The sequence below is a fragment of the Euprymna scolopes genome, chromosome 17, assembly GCF_053919585.1.
Source record: "Euprymna scolopes isolate OS-2025 chromosome 17, ASM5391958v1, whole genome shotgun sequence".
Lineage (NCBI taxonomy): Eukaryota > Metazoa > Mollusca > Cephalopoda > Sepiida > Sepiolidae > Euprymna > Euprymna scolopes.
Window position 1 is genome coordinate 108,661,280 of NC_136498.1, and position 27,550 is coordinate 108,688,829.

A 27,550-nucleotide genomic window follows, 5' to 3' on the forward strand; every position below is an offset into this window, starting at 1 on the left:
AAACTTCTTTAAAAAAAAATCATTGCCCAGGTGTTTGTGTTGGGGGGGGGGGGCTTAAAAAAAGAACACAGTTTTGGTAAGTAGTTAGGATCGAACCCGAAGCCTTGAGGCGATGGTGGAAAATAAAGTGTGCAAAAAATCTGACATGTTACCCGCTCGCCCAACAAAGAGCAACTGAAATACGTTTTAATTTATTTATTTAAGTATTAAAAACAGAATTGACACGTGCCTGCAGTAAAAGTTAACGAGGTCAAATAGAAGTAGCGGAGTTAACTTTTTCTGCGGAGCAGCTTTTGGGTTTATTTACCCAACTTTGGCTAGTTGTTTCCCCAAGATGTTGAGGAGGGGGAAACCAGCTCCCCATTGTCCAGATTGAATAGCAATTGTCTGATATAAGGAGTTTGGCCCCATATTGATCAAAGCTGATTGCTTCTGGACGTTCCCCAGGAACACTGCCTTATCTTTGAATTAGTTTTGGTTTTATACAAAAAAAGCTGAATGAACACAAGACGGGCTGAAATAGCAATAATTTTGTAAAAATCAATGTAAATAAATCTAGACGCAACGCGCATTCGCAAATCATACATATTATGATCTAGGGGCTATATAAACAGTTCTAAGCGATAGTAAACCCTCCCACCCGGGACCGTCGGCAAAAAAAGCCTTTTCGAAACATACAAAAAATGCGCGCGCATTTACCTTTTATATCTATATATATATATATATATATATATATATATATATAGACAAGCGGGGGGTACCCAACGTTGCCAGAGTGTTTGAAGGTGCGTGTGTGTGTTGGGGAGGGGGTAGATCAAAACAACCCTGTTTAAAAAAAAAAAAAACTTGGCCGGGTGTTTGGAGGTGTAAAAGAAAAAAAAGTTTTAGTAGGAAGGTAGGTTTGAACCCCGAACCTTTGACGCGGAGGTGGAAAGGAAATGGAAAAAAATCTGCGACCTAACCACCTCGACCACAGGAATAGATGAATTGAGAAGTGTGTTAAGTTGACATTTATAAAGCGAAATTAACAGGTGCGAGAACGTTAAGGCGCGTGATGTTTGACCTAGTTTTGTGCTGGAAGCCCGTTTCTGTTTTCCCCCTTATGCGGCGATCAAAAAATATCTTGAAAATAGCTTGTAAAAGTTGGGTAAATTAAAGATAGCTGCGACCAGAGTTCCTTAGTCGTAGATATTATTATTTAGACAGCATATAAAAGGTTTTAAGAAGGAGCGAGCCAACCGAGAATCACGGCCAAAAAAGCCTTTTGTAGACATACACAAAAAGCGAACACACAGACATACACACATTTTCGCTTTTATATATATAGATGATGCACTTGCACATTATGCTGCACCTGTGCGAGACTGGATAGATGACAACCTGCTCAATCGATGGATGGGCAGATGTGGACCGCTTAAGTGGATATCTTATTTACTAGATTTGACCCCTCTCGAATCTTCCCTGCGGAGTTTTCTAACTTCTGGCATTAGTACCGGAAACAGTGACAAGGCAAATCAGTTTCTCTTATGCTTATATCTCTCCTATGCATGTATATTTTATTTTTAAATACATTTTTCTGATCATTTTTTTTTTTTTTTAATAATCATTGAAAATTCCTTTTTTTGATCTTATTTTAATTAAAAATTATTAAAATTAGATTTTTTTTTAACGATTATAGTAAAACTTGCAGAGTATGTGCTGTTTTACTGTTGTTGCAAAAAAAAAAAAAAATGGAATGGAAATTTAAATTACATTCCGTTTTAAATTCGGTACATTTTTACATTATCTCCAACTCATCGTTCAGATTTGACATGCAAAATTTTTATAGGTTTTCGGGTATGCTGACAAGGTTAGGGGTGCCTATTCTGAAAGTCATTCTTAACATGAGGAGGTTGGGGTGTTTACTCGTTGTAAACATACCCAAAACCTATAAAAGTCGACATTTCCAATGTTAACAGTGAGTTGAACTTATATAAAAAAAAAAAAAAAACCCAAAAAGGTATACCAATTTGACTGTTTTCATTGAAAAATTAAATTATCTCGTTTTTGTAAATAAAATTTTATTTTTATATAATAAAAAAAAATCTTTCATTTTGTTTTTTATATACATAAAAAGTAGGATTCTTGAATGTTATTCTTTCGATTACTTTCGTTTTTTGGGGCACAATAAAAAAAAAAATAAGATTAAAACAAAATTTAAATCTCCGTTCCATTTTTACAACAACCGTAAAGCAGTGCATTCTCCATGAGTTTTACCAAACTTATTGAAAACACTTTCTGCGCTCTTTTCTTTTTAAAGACTTATTGAAAACACTTTTTAAAATCTTTTCAAGTTATGAACTATTTTAATAAAGACTAATTGTGTTATTCTTATCTGTATAAAAACAGGGCTCTATATTGCAAGTGGAACAGTCGCATTTGCAAGTCATTTTTCAAAGTGGCGACTATGAAACACGTATCTTTTGGCAATTTTTTTGTTTCACTAACAATCTTCCAAAGCTCACTACTAAGTGTTAAATATTTTTGCAACTTCTTTTTTAATAAAACGAAGTTAAATTGTTTAAACAATAAAAGTCTAATAGAACAATATACTCTTTTTTTAATGAACGAAAACTGTTTAAAAAAAATCTGAAGATATGTCTTCAAGTATCAACATAAAATTTGTTGTACAGGGTGGGCCAAAATAAGGGTCCTATTTTTAAAAATTCATAAATTCATGTAAGTTTTAAGAAGTGTTTTTTGGCCAAAATTTGTTTTGTTTATTTCAAAAAAATCTCGGAAGGGTCAGTCTACACACACATAAAGTTTGGTGAGTTTAACTTTTATTTTGTGGAAGTTATTCAAATTTAAAGATAGGACCCTTATTTTGGCTCACCCTATATATTTAGAATTACACTTATTAAAAAGAAAAAATATGGAAAAAATTTTATTATGTACATAAGCATCACAGAACAAAGATGTCATATTCCAAAAATCATATGGGTTTAGCTAGTAATTTCTTTATTTGGCTAATAAACGAAAATATTTATTTGTTAAAGGTCAACTAAAGATAAATTTGTCCATAGAGATCCGTATAATTTTGTTCATTTTCATTATATATTTTTAGATAATGTCCTCGTTCTTATATTTTATTTCAATAAATCGCTTCACAACAGAAATACTGAAAAACAATAAAAGCTAAGGAACTTATTTGCCTTGTCACCGCTTTCGGTAGCGCTACACTAGAAGTTAGGAAAGAAGTTAACTGACTATAACCAGAAATCTACTTAGCAAAGTCCTGTAGCATCACTGAATTTACGGAACAAATCTAAGCTGTCGTTCATTGCTCATGTGCTGTTGGAGCTGTGCCCCAAAGTATTCCAGGCTGAAAGATTAGCAAAGTGCATTGAGCTCCATGGAAAGCACACAGCGCTTTTAATAAACATCATGTTTTACGTTGAAAACAACATAAGTGTACCCTTTGTTGATTTCTATATTGCGGTTAGATATTTCGGCCATGTTACATTTATTATGCTGCAATAAATTTATAGAGCTACTAGCTATACATATAGCTATACATGGGCGATTCCAATATTTTCCTTGATTCCGATAGTTTCTTTCCCAGAACTGTTCATCTGTGGAACACAATCACTGTGTGTCTGCTTCAAGGTTGACTATAACACGGTCATCTTCAAATTTAATGTGAATGAATTCCTACTGACCCGTCCTCTTAAATAATATATGCTCAACTCAACTTCCACCATAACTGATCATGCTGTCTCACTGTCTACTCAACATTTAACCCTTATCCTAGAGTGGTTTCCAGGCCTAGATAAGTGGTGACCTCCCAAGAAAAAAAAATTACCGATTCTGTTCTAAATTCACGATTCCGATACAATTACAGATTCTGATTTTTTTTTTTTTTTTTTTTTTGACAAAGTAGAACCCCAGGATACAGCATTAAAAATTAGTAACAAAATACAATACAGTATATAATACACATGTATATAATAAAATAACATTATAAATAACACCATAAGGTAGGACAAATACCATAACCAGGGATAGGAAAAACACTGTATTCCACATCCTAACCTGAAAAAATTGTATCCTAGGGCCACCGTATCCCAGGGTTCTACTGTATTTAGCTATAGTAGTGTTATTGTTTCTATTTTTTGCAAATCTATGCGTTTTTCGATTTCAGCATGCCTTCTTTTAGCTATATATGCTATTTCACAATGATTTCTCCATAGCCCTTAAGCCCCTGGAGGGGCATAGGCCATCTACAACTTCTGTAGATGTTTTTGTAGCGAGGAGTTCTTTTTACAGGGTGAGGGTGCTGGCCTCATGCCCAATCTTCCCAGAAGGTACATACAGCGCCTAGCCTTCCCAAATGGTCACCCATCTGGTACTGGCCAGGCTCAACGTTGCTTAACTTCGGTGATCTGGCGAGAACCGATGTGTCAATGTGATTGTGCCATACACAATGATTTCTAGCATCTATATATTTTTATGAATGTGAGCCTCAAGGAAAGAGGTGAATTGGTTGGTTGGTTGGTTTTTGTTTTACGGCATATCAACCCTTTTCGGGTTATTTAATGCCGAATCCAAAGATTTTGAAGAAAAACTTTTTTAATAGAATATATTTGTTGTTTTCACGTCGGTTTCTATTTAACCCATAGTTGGGACCCTAGCAGGTACTACCACTCCGGGTCAGAGTGGACCTGGGAGCAATGGTAATTAAAGGGTGGCTCCACACTTCCCAAAGCCCACAAGCTGGGGCCTCACCACTGGATATAGTTTAAGGTCATATCCAGGACCCCCATTGAGGGACTTTTACCCTCTGCAGGGGGGCAGTCGGCGTATTCTAATGCCCCACCGACATGGCCGGAGGTGAATTGGTGTTGTTTGGGTACTTACCTGGTTTGGTTGTGATTTTTTTTGTTTGAGATGTCATGTCATTTCAGTTTTTTTTACAAGGGTGTCACCACTTATCAAGGCCTGAAGGCCACTCAGGGGTTAATGAATGTAAGGTGGTAGTGTAGTAATCGTTAATAGTGTAAATTGGGTAGAATTTGATTATTTAAGGGGGCAGCTCACAAGAACTTGTTTACATTGGACTTGAAGTCAACTGGGAAGTATGCCAGCAGAATAGGGTTCCACAGGCGGGTAGTTCTAGGAAATAAATTTTGTTCGTGGATTCTGCATTCAGGCACAGATAAAGAGTGGGAAGAAATTGTATGTAGTGGTTGTAACAAGCAGCTAAATCCCACCCCTTCACAGTAGAGATCCCTAGGTGTAAGAAAGCCTTTTACTCTAATAGTTTGTTTTTTTTTTCCCAGAACTGCTAGACTTTGGAACTCCCTTCCAGGTTCCTGCTTTCCCAACTGTACTGACATGCAGAAGTTCAAGTGTAATGTGAACAGATATCTTGATGCTCAAATATTAAAGTGGCAATGTGGCTTGTTTGGGATGAAAATGGAATAAGAATTTTAAAAAAAAAAAAAAAATCTAGTCGAGTGTTTTTGTGAAAGTTTGGCAAGGAGAAACCCTAGATTGGAGTTCAGTCAAGCACTTGCCAGGAAAATAACGATAGAGGAGAGACTGGCTCGCAATGTCTCTTCTGTGAAAAAAAGTTTGCAGGGAAGAGAAAAGGACATCACCTACTAAGTTTTGAACTCTATCAAGGCAGGATAGGGTGCCGAGCAGTTACAGATAGAGGATTGCATCAGCAGTGACATGCCTACTGGAGTGATAGAATGATCCAACCATTTTTTTTCGGTGATGGGATGCTATTACAATAGTTTCAGTTTGGGGATAGAGTGTTTGGGGACAAAGTGAGTCAGTTTTGATACCAAATATGCACACACACATAGACTATGTTAGTCATTTTATCTAACTGCTTTTTGATCCTGGGCAGTGACAAAATAAGACAAACACAACAAAGGCCTACCTTTAAAATTCAATACAAATTTTATTAGCTCCTTGGTTGTAAAAAGGAATGACCATTTTTTGCCTCTGTAAACAGAGCTGGTAACAACCACGAAAGGTAACAGTCTTTATATCTTCACAGGAACTATATGTTGGTTCATCTGTCTTTGAAGATATGAGTTTGCAGTCGCTAAAGGGGTCGATCTGATGTCATCTGATGTAAAAAGATTCGGTCCTTGCGCAGCGAGGATAGTACAGTAGTTCATGAGAAATGTTCATGTCAGTTTGGCAATTCAGACCAGATTGGAAATCACCAATGGACTTAACAGGTTAGGGTTAGGGTTAGGGTTAGGGTTAGGGTTAGGGTTTGGACTTAACAGGTCTCTATGGACAAATTTATCTTTAGTTGATCTTTAACAACTACATATTTTCATTTACTAGCCAAATAGAAAAGTTATTAGTCAAACCCATATGATTTTTGGAATATGACATCTTCGTTCCATGACGAGTATGTACATCATAAAGATTTTTCTGTATATTTTTAAATAAATATAATTCTAACTATACAAAAAATGTTATGTTGATACTTGAAGGTATAAACATTCTAATTTTTTTTTTTATTATTCAATTTTCACCCCAAACAAGGCACAGTGCCACTTTGAAGCAGGGGGCTACTATCAGCGACTTACTTAGCGGGGTCATTATGAAGAGAGATGAGTAGAAAGATGTTTGTTAACATTACACTTGAACTTCTGCATATCATTGCAGTTGGGAAAGCAGAATCCCGGAAGGGAGTTCCAAAGACCCGCAGTTCTGGGGAAGAAACTATTGGAGTAAAAGGCTTTCTTGCACCTAGGGATCTCTACTGTAAAGGGATGAGACTTAGTAGCTTGTCGGGTTTGTCGGGGGTAGTTACGTCGGGGAGGTACAAGTGTTTGCAGTTCGTCAGAGCATTCACCATTAAAGTATTTGCAGAGGGATGCAATGGGACAGAGGCTGAAGCCTAGATGACAGTTCAGGACCTATCAGGTTGGCGACTCTCTTTTGAACCCTGTCCAGGAGCGAGAGACAAGCAGCAGATGCACCAGCCCAGATGTGACAACAGTACTCCATACATGGGCGAATGGTTGCCTTATAGAGGTATAGGATACTGTCAGGCGTAAGTAATTTCTTCAGATATTTTTTTTAAAAGCCTTTGTTAAAAAAAAAAAAAAAAGAGTATATTGATTGTTTAAATAATTTAACTTTGTTCGTTTTATTAAAAAAAAAAAAAGAAACGTTGAAAAGAGGTTTTTTACTCAGTAGTGAGCTTTGGAAGATTGTCACTGAAAAAAAAAAAAAACGATAAGCGTTTTATTATTTCTAATCGCCACTTTGAAAAAAATCACTCACAAATGCGACTGTTTCACTCGCAATGTACAGGCCTAAATAATAATATGCGTAATTATTTAGGTTTGAATAATAAAGTCTCAAAGAGCCAAATATTGGCGTCTACATTATGCTTCAAGCTGAGGGCGAGTTTGAAATGTCCTTCTCGTATGGGTTGCAAGAATGAAACTGGAACGGAATTCTATTCACATCCGTACAGTTCAGCTGCCTGGTAGAAACTGGAAAGAAACATGCCAATACAAAAAGCCCGCGAAAGGGAAATACTACGCGGTAAATAAAATTAACTGATCTGATTAGTCCAAAACAAATACAATGGGAGGCATGATGTAATCGTCACAATTCTAACAACTCTTAGTTGAGTCTTGTCAAGATGATTGTGACCTCAAGAAAGCCCATTGGAGATAAATGTGAGGTCTCTTTCCATGTGCGACATGGCACTACAACCATTCTGACAACACCGATTGTACTTAAAAGGACGGTTAGAATCTTAAAAAGATCTCTTGGTTGGAATGTATGAAATAGCTGGTCAATGTCTGGCATCCAGCTAGAACAAAATAAAACAAAGAAAAAAGAAAGAAAGGAAGTAAAAAAGAAAGAAAGAAGTAAAAAAAGAAAAAAAAAGGAAGAAAGAAAAAAGAAGAAAAAAGTTAAAAAGTAAAAAAAGAAAAAAAGAAAAAAGTAAAAAAGAAAAAAGTTAAAAAGTTTTTAAAAAAAGTAAAAAGAAAAGAAAAAAAGAAAAAAGTAAAAAAAAAGTAAAAAAAGAAAAAAGTAAAAAAAGTAAAAAAAAGAAAAAGTAAAAAAAGAAAAAAGTTAAAAAAAAGTTTTTAAAAAGTAAAAAGAAAAGAAGAAAAAAGTAAAAAAAAGAAAAAGTAAAAAAAGAAAGTTTTAAAAAAAGTAAAAAAGTTTTAAAAAAAGTAAAAAAGTTTTAAAAAAAGTAAAAAAGTTTTAAAAAAAGTAAGTTTTAAAAAAAGTAAAGTTTTAAAAAAAGTAAAAAAAGTTTTAACAAAGTAAAAAAAGTTTTAAAAATTAAAAAAAGTTTTAAAAATTAAAAAAAGTTTTTAAAAAAGTAAAAAGTTAAAAAAAAGTAAAAAAGTTTTAAAAAAGTAAAAAGTTTTTAAAAAAGTAAAAAAGTTTTTAAAAAAGTAAAAATGTTTTTAAAAAAGTAAAAAAGTTTTTAAAAAAGTAAAAAAGTTTTTAAAAAAGTAAAAAGTTTTTAAAAAGTAAAAAGAAAAAAGAAAAGAAAAAAAGAAAAAGTAAAAAAAAAGAAAAAAGTTACAAAAAAAAGTAAAAAGAGTATAAAAAAGAAAAGAAAAAAAGAAAAAAGAAGAAAAAAGAAAAAGTTACAAAAAAAACTTAAAAAAAAAGAAAAAAATAGAAGAAAAAAAGAAAAAAAAAAGAGTGCTGGAGACTACTGGATGCTTATTAATCAATTCAAGCCCAGATGAAATGTTGGACGAGTTCCGCAAGCTTTTTATTGATGTTTGCTCGAATTGCTGATTTTAAAACCAGAAACCACGTTTGCCATGATCGCTAAGTTGAACCCTATCAAGAACTATGTTTATTTCTGAGATAGCGGTGTTGAAGGATTCTGCCGAACAGTCGATATTCGTTGCTTCAGATTTAGCAGGGTTGTTGAATGCAAGTCCGATGGTAGCAAGCGCTAAAACCATTTGGAAGCGGTTCTCTACAACTTATTTCCGTCATCAAGCTGCCAAATGTTTAAGTTTCGGGTTACTTGGCTTCCACCTTAACATTTTATTTTAAAATGATGACGTTTATAGGTTTTCGGAGTTTGTTTTACTATACACAGATTCGAAAAAGTGGTACTTGTGCAGTTTAATCAAGAAATTAAATAATGAAAATATCGAAAAAAGGTTATCTTGTACGTATCTGTTTTGGACTGAAGATCTCTGGAAAAAAAAATTTCACTTAATTTAATCAAGTAGTTTTTTTTTTTTGTTTGTTTTTTTTACAGCGGAAAAACATGTTCTTATGAGAGCGCGTTGAAGGCGGCCATCTGGGAATCTTTTGAACATGCCACGGGGAGATAACTCCAGTTACAGCGCCGACACTCCCTCCCCATCTTTAATACTAGCTTTTCTTCCTAAAAATCGAACCTTTTGCTCCGTATCATAAATTGTTTTTTCAATGTAAAAAAGAAACTACTTGATGAAATTAAGTGAAATTTTTTTTTCGGATAATTTCATTCCATAACAAATACGTACAATATAACCTTTATTCTATATTTTCATTTTTTTTAATGTCTTGATTAAACTGTACAAGTACCGAAAAAGTTGTCAAAAAACAAATATATGTTATCAAAGGCAAGATTAGTGACTCTTCTACTTATCTGGAACAGTTTTCAGTGGGTTTACTCACTTTAAAACGTGTAATCGGTTCGAAAAACATACAGTGTTTATCAATACATTTGAAAAAGACAAATGGCGGCGGGCTCTTAAATACGTTAAGTTTGAGAAAATGAGTTCAAAACTAAAAAATTATACAAAATACTGTTAGAAACTCACTCAATATATGTTAACGTGACATAGGCTAACATATATTCGGTGAGTTTCTGCATAATCTTTTAGTTTTAACTCATTTTCCCAAACAACGTATTCAACAGAGAGCCCGCTACCATTTGTCTTTTCCAAATATATTGATAGTATGCTGAAAACGAATATCGCATTTAAGGGTTTTTTTTGTTCTTTTTTTTACATAGGCATCACCACATTAGAAAGGCCAAGAGGCCACTCAAGGATAAGGGTTAAAGAGTGTACAGTAGAAATTGGACAATATAGTAATCATTAGTAATGAAAATTTGGTAAATTAAATAACTTATATGGAACGGCTCATCAAGAACTTATTTACGTTAGACTTGAAGACAACCATATTGTAGTCAGCCGGAAAGCAGGAAAACGGAAGACAATTCCACAGGCGTGCAGTTCTAAGAAAGAAGCTTTGTTCATGGAATCTACGTTTAGGTTTAGGCACAGATAAAGAGTGGGGGGAATTATTGATAGTGTTTACAGCTAGACGAGTGTTTCTTGTGAAAGTTTGGTGAGGGGGGACCATAGATTGAAGCTCAATCAAACACTTTCCATGAAAATAACGATACATCAGAGACAAACTCGCAACATCTCTTCTGTGAGATAGAGGTTGCAAGGAAGAGAAAAGGACATCTCCTACGAGGCTACGAAGTCTATTTTGAACTCTATCAAGGCAGAACAAGTCCTTTCTAGCAGCTCCTGCCCAGATGTGGCAACAGTATTCCATCCTTGGACATACTTGGCTCTTATATAGATAGAGAATAGCATCAGCAGTGAGATATCTACTGGATCGATAGAAAGATCCCACCATTTTTCCAGCGGCCTTGGCAACAGATTTGATGTACGTGTTCCATTTAAGATCAGGAGTAATGGTCAAGCCCAGAAGCTTGTCAAAACTTGAGGCCTCCTGAAGACAAGAGCCATTCATTTCAATTGATGCCAGATGTGGATCAGAATGTTGATGATGTAAAGAGAGAAGCTTGGTTTTAGATGCATTAAAAGTAATCAGCCACTCCTTACCCCATTGTACTACGTGCTCAAGATCAGAGGAGAGAGAATTGGAGAGAACTTGGTCGTTTACTGTCTTAGATGTGCTACCATAAATGGTAGTGTCGTCAGCATAAATGTCTACAAATGATGTAAGGATGTGATTTGGAAGATCATTAATGTAGATCAGGAAAAGAGTTGGGCCCAGGATGGACCCCTGAGGGACACCGGCATTAATACTGTGAGCTTCTGATTTTTGCCCCTCAACTATTACTCTTATGAACCTATCAGAAAGAAATGATTTAATAATTGAGAAGACATTTCCAGCAATACCATAGCTAGAGATCTTATGAAGTAAACCTTTATGCCATACCGTATCAAAAGCCTTAAATATGTCAAGAGCAATTGCCCTAGAAAGGTTGCCTCCGTCGAGATATTTGCTAATCCTATGAGATATAACTGTAAGCACATCTGCTGTAGATCTAGCAGAACGGAAACCATATTGAGTGTCACTAAGAAGGTTATTTTTGTTGAGATGGTTGATTACTTCTGTATTTAACACAACGTAAACAAGTTTTTTTATGAGCCGTTCCACTTAAGTTAACAAATTTACCGAATTTCCATTACTAACGATTACTATATTGTCCAATTGAATACTGTACATTCTTAACCTTTATCCTCGAGTGGTCTCTGAACCTTGATAAGTGGCGATGTCTATGTAAAAAAAAAACAAAAAAAAACGTTTTCCGCAATCCGGATATTAATTCGTTATGTAATTGTAAGTTATGTAATTGCAATGTAAGTCATTGTTATGTAATTGTAATGTAAGTCCTTGCACCAAAAATATGCGCGCTTGCGCGTACAACAATGGACACCACATTTAGACAAGGAATTACAAGAAACTACTTATATGCGGAAAATTTAAATGCGATATTCGTTTTTAGCATATCCGAAAACCTACAAACATCGTCATTTTAAAGGAAAATGTTACAGTGGAAACCAAGCAAAACTTTGCCAACAAAAATTGAATTTAACTTATATATATATGTGTGTGTGTGTGTGTGTATGCGCGTGCAGAGAAGGTACCATGCTGTAAGTACCACGTACTCTTTGGTTAGAATGAAAGTGTACAGACCGAAGTAAAGTTTATTCATGCTATGCTAAGAGAAACATTTTTGCGAAGGAGACACTAAAAGAACCAGATAATTTTCTAAACAATTTGACTTATTTTTTTTTAATTTCATGGTAATTTTTAAAATAATTGACAAATTATGAATTAAAACTAAATAAGAATGTCAACGTTTTTTTTTTATTGTTTATTATTGAAACGAAAAAAAAATAAATTATCATAAAAACAAAAAATAGACGGCACGCCCAAAGTTTAAGTTAAAAAAAAGAAAAAAAAAGGTAGGGTTTTTTGTTATATAAGATCCATGCTCTCAACACCATAGTTATTAAGTCGGTAAAACGGTTTTTATTTTAAAAGAAAGATGGAATAAGAATCAAGCGAAAAAATTGACGAGCTTTAAAGAAAGTGTTCAAACCTCGTAAATGCTACGAATCATATCATTTATCTCCCAAGTCGGTGGTACAACGATCGCCATGTTGACTCCGATTTGTATTTTTTGTCAAGTCAAGCAAGGGAGACAACTTTTCTTGGTGACGAGGTCAAGGGTTATACGTAATCATCACTTCCGCCGCTTCCGGTTTAAACGGGGAAGCAGGACGAAACCGGGTTCTCAATTGCATTTCATAACTGCCTCATGTTTTAAAGATCATATCAATGTTTAAAGACGCGATAAAAATATATTTAGTTACCTTAACAGTTTTCGAAAAAAAAAAAGGAGGAACAGCTATTCTCTTATAGTATCGTTAATTAATTTTTATTTATTTTTATATTACTATTATTTCACCCTCCAAACAAGGCCCAGTGCCACTTCGACATAAGAGGCTACTAATTGGGGAAAAAATTTATAGGTATACTTTATAAGAAATTGAGCATCTGTTCACATTAGACTTGAACTTCTACATGTCAGTACAGCAGCGAAACAGGGCTCAGGACAGAATTCCAAAAGATAGCAGTTCGAGGGAAGAAATTATAAGACATTCCGGCATCTAAAGATGTCTACAGTGTAGGGGTGGGATTTTGCTGCTAGTCGGATATATATATATATATATATATATATATATATATATATATATATATATATATATATATACTAGCAGAAGTACCCGTCGTTGACAGGGTTCAAAAACAGCCAACAGAAAATGGACTGTGATTGATGAAAGTATGATAGGTTATGAAAAGGAGGGGTTGTACAGAGATAGGTTTTGATAGTCAAAAATTTTACCCTAAGCAAAATATGATGAAAGTAAAGATAATTTTTGTGAAAATATATATTTTTATATCAACTTGGTTTCCATTCGTAGCCAAGAGTGACCAACAAAATGATGTTTCCTTACAAAGAGAAAATGTTATATATATAATAATATAAATATACAAGAAATAAATGTTACCATAGTCAATAAAAGTTACTTTTATGGTAGAAAAGTTCGTTGGTTTGTATTTTTAAGTAGTTTGCAAAAAAAAAATTTTTTTTTAATTTACCAACCAGTTTAAAAAAAATCAAAACGGCAGCGACTTGGAAATGGAGAGCCCCGTTTTCAATTTGAAGGAGGCACACCTGAGCATTCTGTGTTAACAATTTAAGAGAGTTCCGTCAACGTAAGGAATATTTATAAACATATTTTAATATCTTTTATTATTTTGTGCTTGAGGAATATTCGATTATGGCATGTGTAGTTTATATAAAAATTCATTTAAGTAGTTATCGCCTCAAATTTCGTTTTAATTTCGGTTCTCTGAAATTATTTCAAGTAAAGAGCATTAAAAACTATTTCAAAACAAAAAAAAACATGAACTGAACTTTTATTGACTATGGTAACATTTATTTCTTGTATATTTATTTTTTCGGGTAGTCGTTTGTTGGCTTTTCTGCTAAACACTCTTACTAAATAATATCAACGAAATATCAAAAACCAAAGACAAAAAAGCAGTTTTGAAAAATAATGAAGCTTTACTTACTTTAGTAAAATAATCCGAAACAGCAAAATGGGATATTAAAAAAGTAAACACGTAATTACTTTAGTTTTGTAAAGCAAAGAATCGATATAAATATGAATAAGTAGAAAATGGTGCCCTTTTCAAGCAGAACAGCTGCGTTTCAGTTTTACAGTATTGAATGGTGTAGTATTGCGCTGTCGGATTCAAAGTTGTACTATTGTAATGTAAAGAACATGCAGAAAGGGTTGTAATCAACTGAATTCCTTCTAGTACAATGACAAAAAAAGCTTAAACAGATATAAAAATAAAAATAAAAAGGGTATGTAAATGTTTTTCAAAAGACACGTAATCACATGAGCAGGATTTTTTCCTTCTTTTGACACGATAACAAGTAATGTTCTTATCTTTTATTATTTATCCATTTATTATTTTCAAAAGAGTGTCACGTGCAAGTGGAGAAGGAAAAAAAAACAAAGTTATGCAAAATTTGTGTCGAGAATTGTCTAAAGTTCCGACTTTTCTTTTTTGCTTTCACTTTAATAAGAACATGAATTTATGAGGTGAATTTATTCGACACAATATTATTCAACTCAAAAAAATAAATAAAAGCTAACGTGAATTAAGATTAAAGTTAAGGTGTTATTGTGGACCCTCACCCATTTTAAAAAACCTTGTTAAACTTTGTGACATATTTACATGCTATGGAGGTCAGGCGCGAACGAACACCCCATAATTTTATTATACCATATTTCTTCAAACTGAAACATAATTATCAAAGTATACTTACGCAGATAGATATGAAAAGTCTTTATTAAAGTTTGTGCTTATTTCCATTCTATGGAGGCCAGGCGTGAATGCAGGCCCCACAATTTTATTATACCATCCCAATTTAAGTTGAAACATACTTATCAAAGTATTCTTATGTACATCTATATCAAAACCCCTTGTAAACGTTTTTTTTTTTTTCATTTTTATTTCCATACTTTGGGGGCCAGGCAGGAACGCAGACCCTACAATTTTTATGAACCACCATTCTGCCAGATCAAACATACACATTCCTGATCCTCGATACATCTTCTATCATTATATGTAATCAGTTTTTTAAAATAGTCAACCATATAGGAGCTTATTCGTGACCACACACACACACACACACACACACACACACACACACACGTTCAGTTTTATATTATATATATATATATATATATATATATATATATTTCTGTAGAAATATATTTTCTTATAATATATTAATCCTTATTTAAGAAGCTCAATGTAATTACAGAGCAATATAGAGAATAAATGACAAAAAGTTATATTCCAAAATTCATGATGTTGATCATCTTATAATTTAATTCAGTTGACTCTGTACAATTCTTGACAGTATCTGTTTCGTTGCGCAAAATCAATCACTTAATTATTATATCAATCAGTGAATCTATTTTGCCCTTATTATGCCCTCGGTATGGCGTAATGAAAAAATATAAAGGTATTTGAAGCTTCTCTTCCAATTTTCGGATTTTAATCACGTCAAATCACACTTCATTTCCTTTTGACGGATTGATTGTTGCTATTTCTTCTGATGAGTTAAGGGCATAATAGATTCACTGATTGATATACTAATTAAGTGATTAATTTTGCACTACAAAACATACTGTCAAGAATTGTATAAGTCAACTGAATTAAAGGAATAAATTATAAGATGGTCAACAAAAGTCTACAAAAACGGTCTCGGGAAGTGGGTCAGGGGCATTACTTATTGCACGCCCCTTGTACAAATGGGCAAAAATTTATAGTTATAATGCTTTAGACTCTCTTTTCTTGATTATATAAGCAGATATGGTCGACTTGCTTGTCCTCAGGATGCATTTAAAGAATAAGTACAACACAATTCTAGGAGTTCAACCAAATTTGATATTTCCTAGCATATAAGTGGTTCACTCATATAGTTAAACACCATCGTGGTTACCTGGCCTCTGTGCTGGGATTCTGATGCTGCACAAAGTTAATTTGCCTTTAGTCAGTGAAGGGGAAACCTTTCTAGACTAAGGTAAATTAAAATTTTTATCTCCCAATCCAGAGTGCCTCTTTCTTGGGAGCTGGATATTTCCCCGCCTTATAAACGACCTTGTGTCAAATTTTGCTCTTGTGGGGAAGTAAATAAATAGGACAATACAAGGAAAGAATAGATAAATTATGGTTCTATTCAGCAAATTTCCAATATGGCATCCTTTTATCTATTATAAAAATCTCACCTGTCTGTTTACATATATGTATGTATGTATGTATGTATGTATGTATGTATGTATGTATATCTGCCAAAAACTTTCGACAGAAGCGATGGATTTTCACGAGATTGGTATCATTTTTAAGCTCGACCCTTTGGATGACAAATATCGAAAAATTGGCTAAAAACATTAATTCCTTTACCCTCAACTGGGCACTTTTCTACAAGGAGAGGTCGCTTTTTTCGTTGATATTTTTCAAAAGTCATGCCCTCTTTTCGAATGACTAGTCTTAATTCAAACCTTTGCCACTTCCGGTTTGGCAATGGACGCAACGTCAAAGACGTTACATTTTTTTTCCTCTCTTGCTGTACAGGTTTGAGACTGCCTGCCCACTGCCACTTTTTTGTTTTTGCTTAACACACACCTCCAAACACTCAGGCAACGCCGGACACCCAGGCTAGTCTATTATATAAATCTCACCTGTCTGTTTAAATGTATGTATGTATGTATGTATGTATGTATGTATGTATGTATGTATGTATGTACATGTGGTCATGTTATATGCTACTGTATGTACATGTCAGGTCATGTCATATGCTACTGGTACCATGTAACCCAGTACTACCTGCCTCATGGTCAGGTCACCGGTGACTAAACTGGTTCCCCCACCAGACTTGTTTGGTGAGGAGGGTGGCTAACCTCCCTGAAGGATTAAAAACAAGACCTTCCAAAGGGCGAATGAACCCTTTTTCGGGGTCAACAGCCAACTAGCACCGTATATGTTTGGGTGTATGTATGTGTGTGTTGGGGTGGAGAGGGCTCCCGTAAGCCGTGGTGAAGGCAACCTTTCCAGGAGAAGCAAATCTCTGATTTAAAAAACCAGAAAGTGGGAGACCAGTACCCGCATTAAGCTGGTCTGCAGTTTAACTTGTTGCTCGCTATCTTGTTCTTGCTTGTTGCTGGATCTCAACATTTTGAACTGAGAGAGAGACTTAGCTGTCGTACAAAGCTAAGACTCTGTAACATCATCTGTGTATAGATACTCCCTCAGGCATTTGTCTATTAAAATGGTCCTGTGGCGATGGAAGTCATTTTTGGGCTCATGGACTTTAAGTGTCTGAGGGAGTGGCACTCGTCTGACAAGACGTTGCAATCATCATGTATGTATTTATGTCTCGCAAAAACTTTCGACAGAGTCAACGGATTTTCATAAGATTGGTATCATTTTGAAGCACAACTCTCCGGACGACAAATATTGAAAAATTGGCCAAAAACATTAATTCCTTCACCCACAACTGGGCACTTTTCGACAGGGAGGGGTCGCTTTTTTCACTGATATTTTCAAAAGTCATCACCTCTTTTCGATTGTCTAGCCTTAATTTAAACCTACGTCGCTTCCAGTTTGGCGATGGGCACAACAGCTAACACGTCACAGTTTTTTTTTCACATCTCTTTTCCTCCTTCATGGTATGGGTTCGAGCCTACCCGCCTACGACCACTTTTTTTTGCGTTCGCAATTTTCCTTTTTTTTTCTTTACTACTCAACCAACACCCTTGCACACACCTCCACTTTCTTTTCTGCCTTCACGTCATGGGTTTGAGCCTGCCTGACTACTACAACTTTTTTTTTTTTGCTCAACACACATAAAAGTAGACTAACTTCATTATCTATATATATATAAAAGGCAAAATGTGTGTGACCATTTCATATATGTCTTCAAAAGGCTTTTCGAGCACACGCTCCCGGGTTCGTTACTATCGCTTACAACTGTTTATATGGGTCCTATATCATAATATGTAGGATTTGGGAACGCGGGTCGTCTCTAGATTTATTTATGTCGACTTTTATAAGATTCGCGCTATTTCGCTTTGTGTCCGGTTCGTCCTGCATTTTAGTATAAATACAGTGAAAAACGTTGAGTTCTTGGTTTTGCTCTGCTTTCCCCCCTTCCGACCATCATCTGGGGTGAAGTGAAAACTAAAAATAACGATCATGAGATGACCTCATTTAGCGTCGTCCTGTCAATCAAACCTCTTTTAGCTTTATAAGCTTTAACTTAACACGCTAATCAATTACTCTCACTCGTGGTCGAGACCGTTAAGTACTTGGCATTGGTTTCCACCTCCACGTCAAAGCTTCCGGGTTCAATCCCTCCTCCCGACCAAACGTTTTTTTTATTACTTCGCGTATTCTTTAGTTTACCCCCCCCCCATACACAGGTTTATTTATGCCATTTTTTTTCCGTTTTGGTTTTGGATTTTTTCCGTTTTGGTTTTGGAATATGCTAGGAGCATGGCAATTTCCATTCTAAATACAGTACATGGGAAAAATGAAATCAGTTTGGTGAGAAACATCTCCATCGCAAGATGTAAAAATTATTTACCAGGAAATACGCACGCTGAGATGATTCACGCCAATGGATAAGTATCTTACTAAGGGATTGCAGTTTATTTGTTTTTGTTAGCGATACTTTTTAAATGAACTCAATCATTTATACGAAAGTGCATTTTTGCCTAAATGCGAGTTGGGAATAATTTTTTCTTTGACCAATTTGGTACCCCCAAATGAGGAACAGCATATGTATTGTTTTTCTTTTATAATTATAATTATCTAATGTGCGCAAGTAGTAATGGATGACTTTCTTTAAATATTTCTCTTTTACCCAGACATATGGATTTATACATAGCTGTCTACATATCAAAGCACTTTCTAAGCCTGATCTAATAAAAAAAATATTATAAATTTTAATTCTATATAGATGAACATCAACCTTTCTACTTTTGTAACAGATTACCAGGCAAAACAGAGTTAATACTCTATAGTGAAGCCAAGACTACTACTACTACCACTACTACTACTATTACTACCATTACAGATACTCTTGTCATTTCTCTTTTTCTCTATCCTTCCATTTTTCTTCCTTCCTTCCTTCTTTTCTCTCTATGCGACCAGAGGTTTTAGCCAATCAGGATGGAGGACAGTTCTAGAGGGAAAAGGGAAGAAGATACTGAAGATGACGGAAACCAAGACAGAGAGACGAGTTGTTCATTGCACAAAATGAAAAATCCTGAACTTTCTATAACCCGATACAACTTACAAGCTTTTTTTTTTTTTTTTTTTACATAGGAATCACCACTTTATCAAGGCCAAGAGGCCACTCAAGGATAAGGGTTAAAGAGTGCACAGTAGAAATCGGACATCATAGTAATCATTAGTAATGAAAATTCGGTAAATTTGATAACTTATATGGAACGGCTCATCAAGAACTTATTTACGTTAGACTTGAACACAACCATATTGTAGTCAGCCGGAAAGCAGGAAAAACGGAAGACAATTCCACAACGACTGTAACCTTGGATGCTGAAACGTATATAAAAACCGTTTCATTTTGAAATGCCTTGTTTGGTTGTTATTATAATCCCCAGGTCTAGACTGTTCCAACACTTCCATCTTCTTATTAATTTTGATGACTCCCCAAGAGGGGAACTTACCGAAATGATGACCTATTCGACAAAAGTTACATTATGGTAACCGCCATAACTCCACACCACTAATAAAAAAAGAAATACTGCGTTGAGTAAAACTATTTTTTAATAAATGCTGTGTTCGAGTTGATTGCTATTTGTTGGTGTGGTTCTTGAGTGCTGCATTTTATTTATTTATTTTTTAAAATTATAACGGAGTCTATGATTTTTAAATGAATATTTAAATGCCATCCATAATAACCTCCCTTTATAAGTTAAAATCTACTGCAGAATACACATTTTGCATTGAGAAATACACACTTTAAATATCTATACGCTAACGCATATATGTTCTCAGGTTTGCAACTTGTTGATATAAAAAGTGAAACGCGGTGATCTGAAACGGAAAATGAAACAAACCAAAATTGATTCCTGTGACCATTTTCTAGAATAATGAAAGAAAATGCTTATTTTGTTTTCCGGTTCATTTTCAGATCAACATTTCACTTTTTACTTTAACAAGCTGTAAGCCCCAAAACGTGTTATTCATTACCTAATCGATCTATTCTAGTTGGTTGGTTGTTTGTTTTGTTTTTACGGCATATCAACCCTTTTCGGGTTGTTTAATGCTGAATCCAGTTATTTTGTAGAAGGTTTTTATTCTTCAAGCTCTTTGTCTCTTCAATTGCTAGTTTGTACGGTTTCATTTGGTTGTTTTATAGTGGATTTTATCGGTTTTATTTCTGCCCTGCAGAACATGAATGAGTTTTGCAATGGGAGGGGAAAAAGGGTTACAGTATTAATGTTTCGTACATTTTGAGTTAGGAAACCAGTCAGGAAGTGGGCGAGATAGAAAGAGAAAAGGCGAAATAGGGAGAAGGAAAAGGCAGGAAAAGGTTGTTGTTTTTGCTTTTGGTTTTGTAGGACATAATTAAGTTTTGCAAAAGGAAGTAGAAAAACAAAAGGCACCAATGCTAGGTGCATTTCGTCTCAGGAAGCCAATATCTTCATACAGCCTGATCTGGTAGCACCAGATCTATTCTAGTATATCTATAAAAGTGACACCTATATACTCAACGAATTTTTTACTTGAAATTTGATATATAGAGTATACAGACATGTGGAAAACTTTTTAATCCGTTTTCATTTTTTTTTCTTTTTTACATGGTAGTTACCACTTATCAAGGCCCAGAAGCTACTCTGCGATAAGGGTTATTCCGTGTACAGTAATCAATGGGATAGTATCATAGTAATTGTTAGTATTGGAGATTTGATAAAGTGTCTTACTTAAGGGGTGGTTCATCAGAAATTTGTTTATGTTGGACTTGAAGATATCCAAGGTGGGAAACAGGCAAATGGAACAGAGTTCAACAGGCGTGCAGTTCTAAGAAAGAAGCTTTGTTCGTGGAATCTATGTTTTGATTTTGGCACAGATAAATAGTGGGGAAAATTTGTGACAGTGGTTTCAGCTAGATGGGTGTTTATCGTGAAAGATTGGCGGGGGGGGGGCAGAGATTGGAGCTCTTACGAGCACTTGCCATGGAAGTAACGATAAAACAAAGACAGGCTCGCAACGTCTCTTCTGTGGGAGAGAGGTTGCAGGGAAGAGAAAAGGGTATCCCCCACTAAGCCACGAAGTCTATTTTGTACTCTGTCAAGGCAGGATAGGCTGTTTTTAGCAGCTCCTGCCCAGATGTGGCAGCATTACTCCATCCTTGGACGTACTTGGCTTTTATATAGATAGAGAATTGCATCAGCAGTGAGATATCTCCTGGAGCAGTAGAAGGATCCTACCATTTATTCGGAAAAAAGACTGCTAAGGGGTAAAAATTGCAAAATTGATATGCCATCGGATTTTCATCAATTTTCAACAGTTTCACGACTGAAATATGACAGCTTACTTACATTAAGTATGAGTTTGTATAAAAACACTCTTTGAAAGACGAGTCATGCTGGTCTAATTGTTATCATATTTGACTCACTATCTTTTTGTTTTGGTTTCGATCTCAGCTTGAGTATTTAAACCATAATATTTACATGCATATGTTTCGATTTCTGTTCGTTTTTTTTTTTTTTAAAGAATTTAACATTACGTTTAATTCCTACGGTATTTCTGTTCAAAATAAAGAAGAATTCTACACTAATTAAAATAGCAGGTGACCTGCTAGTATATCTATAAAAATGAGAATGTGTGTAAGGGCACTTCTTAACCTATATACTCAACAAATAACGTTATTATTTAGAAACCCATTCTTAACATGGGAGAGAAGGGTGTTTTGTAACTATTCTGTACTTTCACCTAACAATTTAATAAAAAAAAAAAAATTGATCTACCACAGACTTGACTTTACTGGACTTGATTTTTGATCTACCTAAAACTACACACTTGACTTGAAATTTGGTATATAGGGTATTCAGACATATGGAAGACTTTTTAATTAGTTTTCATCCAGAAAAAAGGTCTGCTAAGGGGGTCAAAATTGAAAAATTATTACATGGGGTGAGGTCATCGGATTTTTATCTGTTTGTCAACTATTTCATGAATGTGCATGTGTGAATCGTTCACATGACAGATAACTTATGTTAAGAATAAGTAAGTTTGAAAACACTTTTTAAAGATTATGTCAAGCAGGCCTAATGGTTATCGCACTTGACAGTTTTGATCTCAACTCGAGTATTATTTTTTTTACTTACAAGAAGTGAACTGTTTAGAAAAAACATAATACTCTCATGCACATGTCTCAGTTTCTGTATAAATTAAAATATATTTATGCGTATTTTACGACCGGGCAACGCCGGGCGGCCTGCTAAATGTACATTTCTCAAAAGATTTTAACTAAAAAAGATACATCATATAATAATATTAAAAAAAAAAAATTGTAATATATTTAATGGTTACATAGAATTTTGTTTTCTCGCAATAAAAAACATGGTGCGATTTAGTGACTTTGCCGTTTTTTTTTTTGTTTGTTTGCTTTTTTATTAAATTGTTAGGTGAAAGTACAGAATAGTTACAAAACACCCTTCTCTCTCATGTTAAGAATGAGTTTCTAAATAATAACGTTATTATTTCAACACTGTACGTTCTCTAAGGATTCCTACTTCACTTATTGAGGACAGAAAAGATGAAATGCTGTATTACACAAATACTACACTTTGTTCCTAGCCCCCAAAAAAAAACGTTAAGGAAAATTTGAACGCGGGTGTAGAGAAAAAAGATTGTAAGGGACTAATTTTCGTTTAACACCGCTGAAAGGAAATGGAACTCTTCTGATTCAGGAAAGGGAGAACAGAAATTGTCCAGAGAAACACGAACTTCATCAGCGCGTGTTCATATCGGCTATAAAAAAATACGAATTTATCATTTGTGTCAACAAAAAGTACGTTTTTTTATTTTACGAAACACTTTCTTAAAACTCAGATAAGACAAATTAATTACTTATTTCCTCGAAGTTATTGTCAGTCGTAAATGAATAACTTCGAAAAGTTTTGTTTTTTTAAATGTAGGTAAAAATTTGTATTAAAAATCAACCGATTATACTGCGTTAGTGTTGACTGTTTTTGTTATTAATAATAATATTTTAAATAAAGCCGCGTATATAAGGGTTTTTTTTTTTTTTTTTGGTATTATTTTACTCTAAGTCCTGTCTCACGTCCGTATATAACAAACTATTTTCGGTGTGCTAAAAAGGAATCTGAAAACCGTTTCCGTCGAAAAAAAAAAATAAATAAAAAATAGTTTTCATGATATGAAGAAATTACTTTTGTGAGTAAATTAATTATTTACTTTTTAATAGACATTTCAAAATGGGGGCATGAATTAATTCGACTCCTTGTCTTTCCAAGCTTATAACTACTCGAAAAATGTAATTCAAACCCTATTTTTTTTCAATTAAAGAAGCAAGGACCAAGGTTTCATTTAAAAAAACAAACAAACAAACAACGTGGTTAAAAAAAAAAGGTTTTAAACTTCGGACTTTACAGGTAAATTTCTAAAAAAAACACTTTTTTTGTTTTAAATTTGAATATATTATTTATTGGTCTTTTCTCTTCAATTTGTGATATATAAAACTTTGGTGAATAAATTAATTATTTACTTTTTAATAGACATTTCAAAATGGGGAGGGGTAAATTAAAAAAAAAAAAACGTTTGTCTAAAATATTATATTCGGTTTATTAGAAAGAGCATAGAATTTCACATTGACCCTAAAAATATCGTACAAATAGAATCAATAGAAAAATTTTGATAGATTTTTAAAGTTTAAAAATTGAAAAATATTAAACTCATAAAATTCAATTAATTTCATTACTGTTTAAAAAAAAATATATATATATATATTTCTATTACTTTTATACAACTTTAATAGTTTATTTTGGAAGTATAATCCATAAAGAAAATAAACAACCCACTTTTAAAAGAGAAATTACGAGTTTTTTTATATTTTATTCACAGTTTCGTGTTGGGGTGTCAAAAATTCCTACAAAAATTCTGATACGACCTACCTTGTCACAGTGTAGTATTCGCGAAAAATTAAAATTAGATGAAAAAACCAGTAGTTTTCCAAATATTAAACCATGTAATTCTATATGTTATCACGGGTGGCCATTTTGTACACGCAAGCGCGCACATGACCTATGCGTTCAGGGTTTAATACCATCGTGTGCTTGCACGTAGAAAAATGGCCAGCCATGATAACACAGAATTACATGGCTTCATATTTCGAAAACTACTTTTTTTTCATCTAATTTAAAATTTTTGCCAATACTACACTGTGACAAGACAGTTTGGTACGCAAGTGCACATTTAAAAGCCTTTTTTATGCTGTGAAATGGAAAATAGAACAGTGTTTAAAAACAATGTTGTCATCTCCCCCAGAAGGGAACATATAAACAATTGAGGACTGTTTGTGAATTCGATATTCCATGAAATTTCTCCTTTGGAGGAAGGCAGTTTAACTCGCCTATAGAGTGAGTGCTGTTTTGCTATGGTATATAGATTATTCTTAGATTTAAATGATTTATCATTAAAAATCACGTTATCGCTTTCAATCTTTCTATTTTCCCCTTTTTTTTTTCGGTACTCATGCAGAGAGTGATCCGTGCTGAAATAATGTTATTATTTAAAAAGCCATTCTTAACATGGGGAGGAGAGGGTGTTTTGTACCTATTCTGTACTTTAACCTTACAATTGAATAAAAAAAAAACATCATAAAACTCTGCATTAGCATTTTTTTTTCCTTTTTACTTTCTTTTTAATTTTTTCTCTCAGCTTCTTATTCCTTTTTTTCTTTATTTCCTTTCTTTGCTCTTTTTCTTTATTTTCTTTTTCTTGCCCTTTCCTTTTTTCTTTTTTACCTTCTTTCTTTTCTTTTACACTTTCTTTTTCATTTCCTTCTCTTTCTCCTTTACTTTTTCCCTCCTCTGCTAAAAATTATTACTATTATTTGGATTCATCAGACTACTAGCTGTATCAGAAAGTGGCCATTAAAAATGATGATCAGAACTTTAATAATTCAACTTACTAGTTTTCGAAGCTTATAACTACTTGAAAAATGTAATTCAAATCCTATTTTTTTTTTCAATTAAAAAAGCAAAGACCAAATTTAAAAAAAATAACTGGTTTAATAGCAAATTATGCAATATTTGTTTTCTTTTTAAAGCGGTTTTCTTTAAAAAATATATAAAGAAAATCAACATATTTTGACTTGCTTATAAGATATATATATATATATATATATATATATATAAAAAAATGCCAAAAAATCACTTACCTAAAAAAAAATATTAAATAGGTAGTTCCATTCTTCATTGTTAAGAATTTATCCATATTTATATTTTAAATTCCATGTATTTTATAAATAAAAGGTTTTTTTAAAGTGAGGGTTGTAGAAAATCGCATTTTCGTAACGTGTTTTGCGGCAAGCTTAAAGAGCTGCTGCTGCTGCTAATATGAAATTTATCAAATATGGATTCGTCCAAGTGACATAAATAATGTCTCTTTTTTTATTGCGTGTGTTAACCAAAATTAGTATTTTTCGTCCTCCGTACTTAAAAAGAAACGCACATTCACTTATAAGTTTTTCCCCTAAAACAAAAAATCCACTTCATCGATTTTTTTTATTTTTTCATTCTTTTAATGAAATACACGAGTTTTTGATCGATATATTTTAATACTTTATCGACTGAATTTTTTTTTTTAAATATCTAAAAAAGGAAAACATTGAATGAAATAGAAAAATTTGCCTTCAGCATCTGGTATTTACTTGATGATATAAGCATAACATGAGCTTTCATTGAATAAATAAAAAACAAAAAAATCAACGTGGTTTTTAAAAAAAAACAGGTTTTACACTTTGGACTTTACAGGTAAATTTCGAAAAAAACTATTCTTTTTTTTGTTTTAAATTAGAATATTTTCTTTATTGATCTTTTATCTTCAATTTGTGATATATAAAACTTTGACACATAAATTATTAAAATTTTAATAGACATTTGAAAATGGAGGGGGGTAAATTTGAAAAAAAAAACGTTTGTCTAAAATATTATATTTGGTTTATTGGAAAGAGCATAAAATTTCACATTGGCCCTGAAAATATCGTAAAAATTGAACCAATAGAAAAATTTTGATAGATTTTTAAAGTTTAAAAATTAAAAAATATTTAACTTGTAAAATTCAATTGATTTTATTACGTAAAAATATGGCTGCATGAAGGCACCTTGGCATTTTGTAAACATTTTGTAAACACTGTTTTTTTAAAAAATAAAAAATAATATTTCTATTATAGTTGTTTAACTTTAATAGTTTATTTTGGAAGTATATTCCATACAGAAAATAACCCACTTTAAAAAGAGAAATTACGAGTTTTTTTTTATTTTATTCACAGTTTTCTGTTAGGGGTGTCAAAAATTCCTCCAAATTTCTGATACACCTATCAGACTACTGTTCTCATCTTGAGTGTGATTTTTACAACGTTTCGGTCGGTGTAACCTCCAACCTTCTTCAGGTTTTCATGGAAAGTGTTCGACTGAGCTTCAATCTATGGTCCCCCCTCGCCAAACTTTCACAAGAAACACTCGTCTAGCTGTAAACACTATCAATAATTCCCCCCACTCTTTATCTGTGCCTAAACCTAAACGTAGATTCCATGAACAAAGCTTTTTTATTAGAACTGCACGCCTGTGGAATTGTCTTCCGTTTTCCTGCTTTCCGGCTGACTACAATATGGTTGTGTTCAAGTCTAACGTAAATAAGTTCTTGATGAGCCGTTCCATATAAGTTATCAAATTTAACAAATTTTCATTACTAATGATTATTATATTGTCCAATTTCTACTGTACACTCTTTAACCCTTATCCTTGAGTGGCCTCTTGGCCTTGATAATGAGTTGATACCTATGAAAAAAAAAAAAAAAAAAAAGTCCAATGTGAACAAGTTCTAATTGAATCGTCCCCCTAAGTAATCCAAGTTTCAAAATTCCCACTGTTTACTATGCTATAATCACAATGACTAATGTATACCTATTAACCCTTATCCTCGAGTGGCCTCTGGGCCTTGATAAGTGGTGACACCCTTGTAAAAAAAAAAAAAAAGGTTATCTTGTCAAACTCGGGAATGTTTCTGTCGAACTCAGGAATTTGGACAGAATTAGGAGCGGAACCCTTTATTTACTTCACGGATGTAGCGTGCTCGTTTCATCAGCCATGACTGGATAGACGTCCTAAATAATTCGCAAACGTATATTTTGGTTGCCCACACTGAGGATTGAACCTTCAACCTTCAGGAGAATATCACTTTTTACAATTGATTTTCCCAAGTACTCTAACCACTGCGCCACGGGTCATTGTGAAATGCTAAAAATTACTTATTCATCTTTTTCTTTTTTTACTTTTTACTTTTTTCTTTCAACTTCTTGTTCCTTCTTCTTTGTTTTCTTCCCTTTTTATTTTTATTTTTTATT

At 33.6% G+C, this 27,550-nt stretch overlaps 2 protein-coding genes across 3 annotated transcripts in view; one reads left to right on the forward strand and one right to left on the reverse strand.

The window, feature by feature from the left end:
* The window catches only part of LOC145296868 (serine palmitoyltransferase 1-like), a 70,001-nt gene extending 57,459 nt beyond the window's left edge, over window positions 1–12,542 (reverse strand). The window contains exon 1 of the mRNA XM_080143002.1: window positions 12,377–12,542. Within this exon, the coding sequence (XP_079999128.1) occupies window positions 12,377–12,436 (60 nt within the window). The 5' untranslated portion in view covers window positions 12,437–12,542. The remainder of the gene's footprint in view (window positions 1–12,376) is intronic.
* Window positions 12,543–22,837: 10,295 nt separating this feature from the next.
* The window catches only part of LOC145296869 (threonylcarbamoyladenosine tRNA methylthiotransferase-like), an 88,280-nt gene continuing 83,567 nt past the window's right edge, over window positions 22,838–27,550 (forward strand). Inside the window, exon 1 of one of the 2 annotated variants that reach the window (XM_080143004.1) lies at window positions 22,838–22,972. The gene's annotated coding sequence lies outside the window, so the exon portion shown is untranslated. The remainder of the gene's footprint in view (window positions 22,973–27,550) is intronic. The other variant, XM_080143003.1, reaches the window with a different exon arrangement.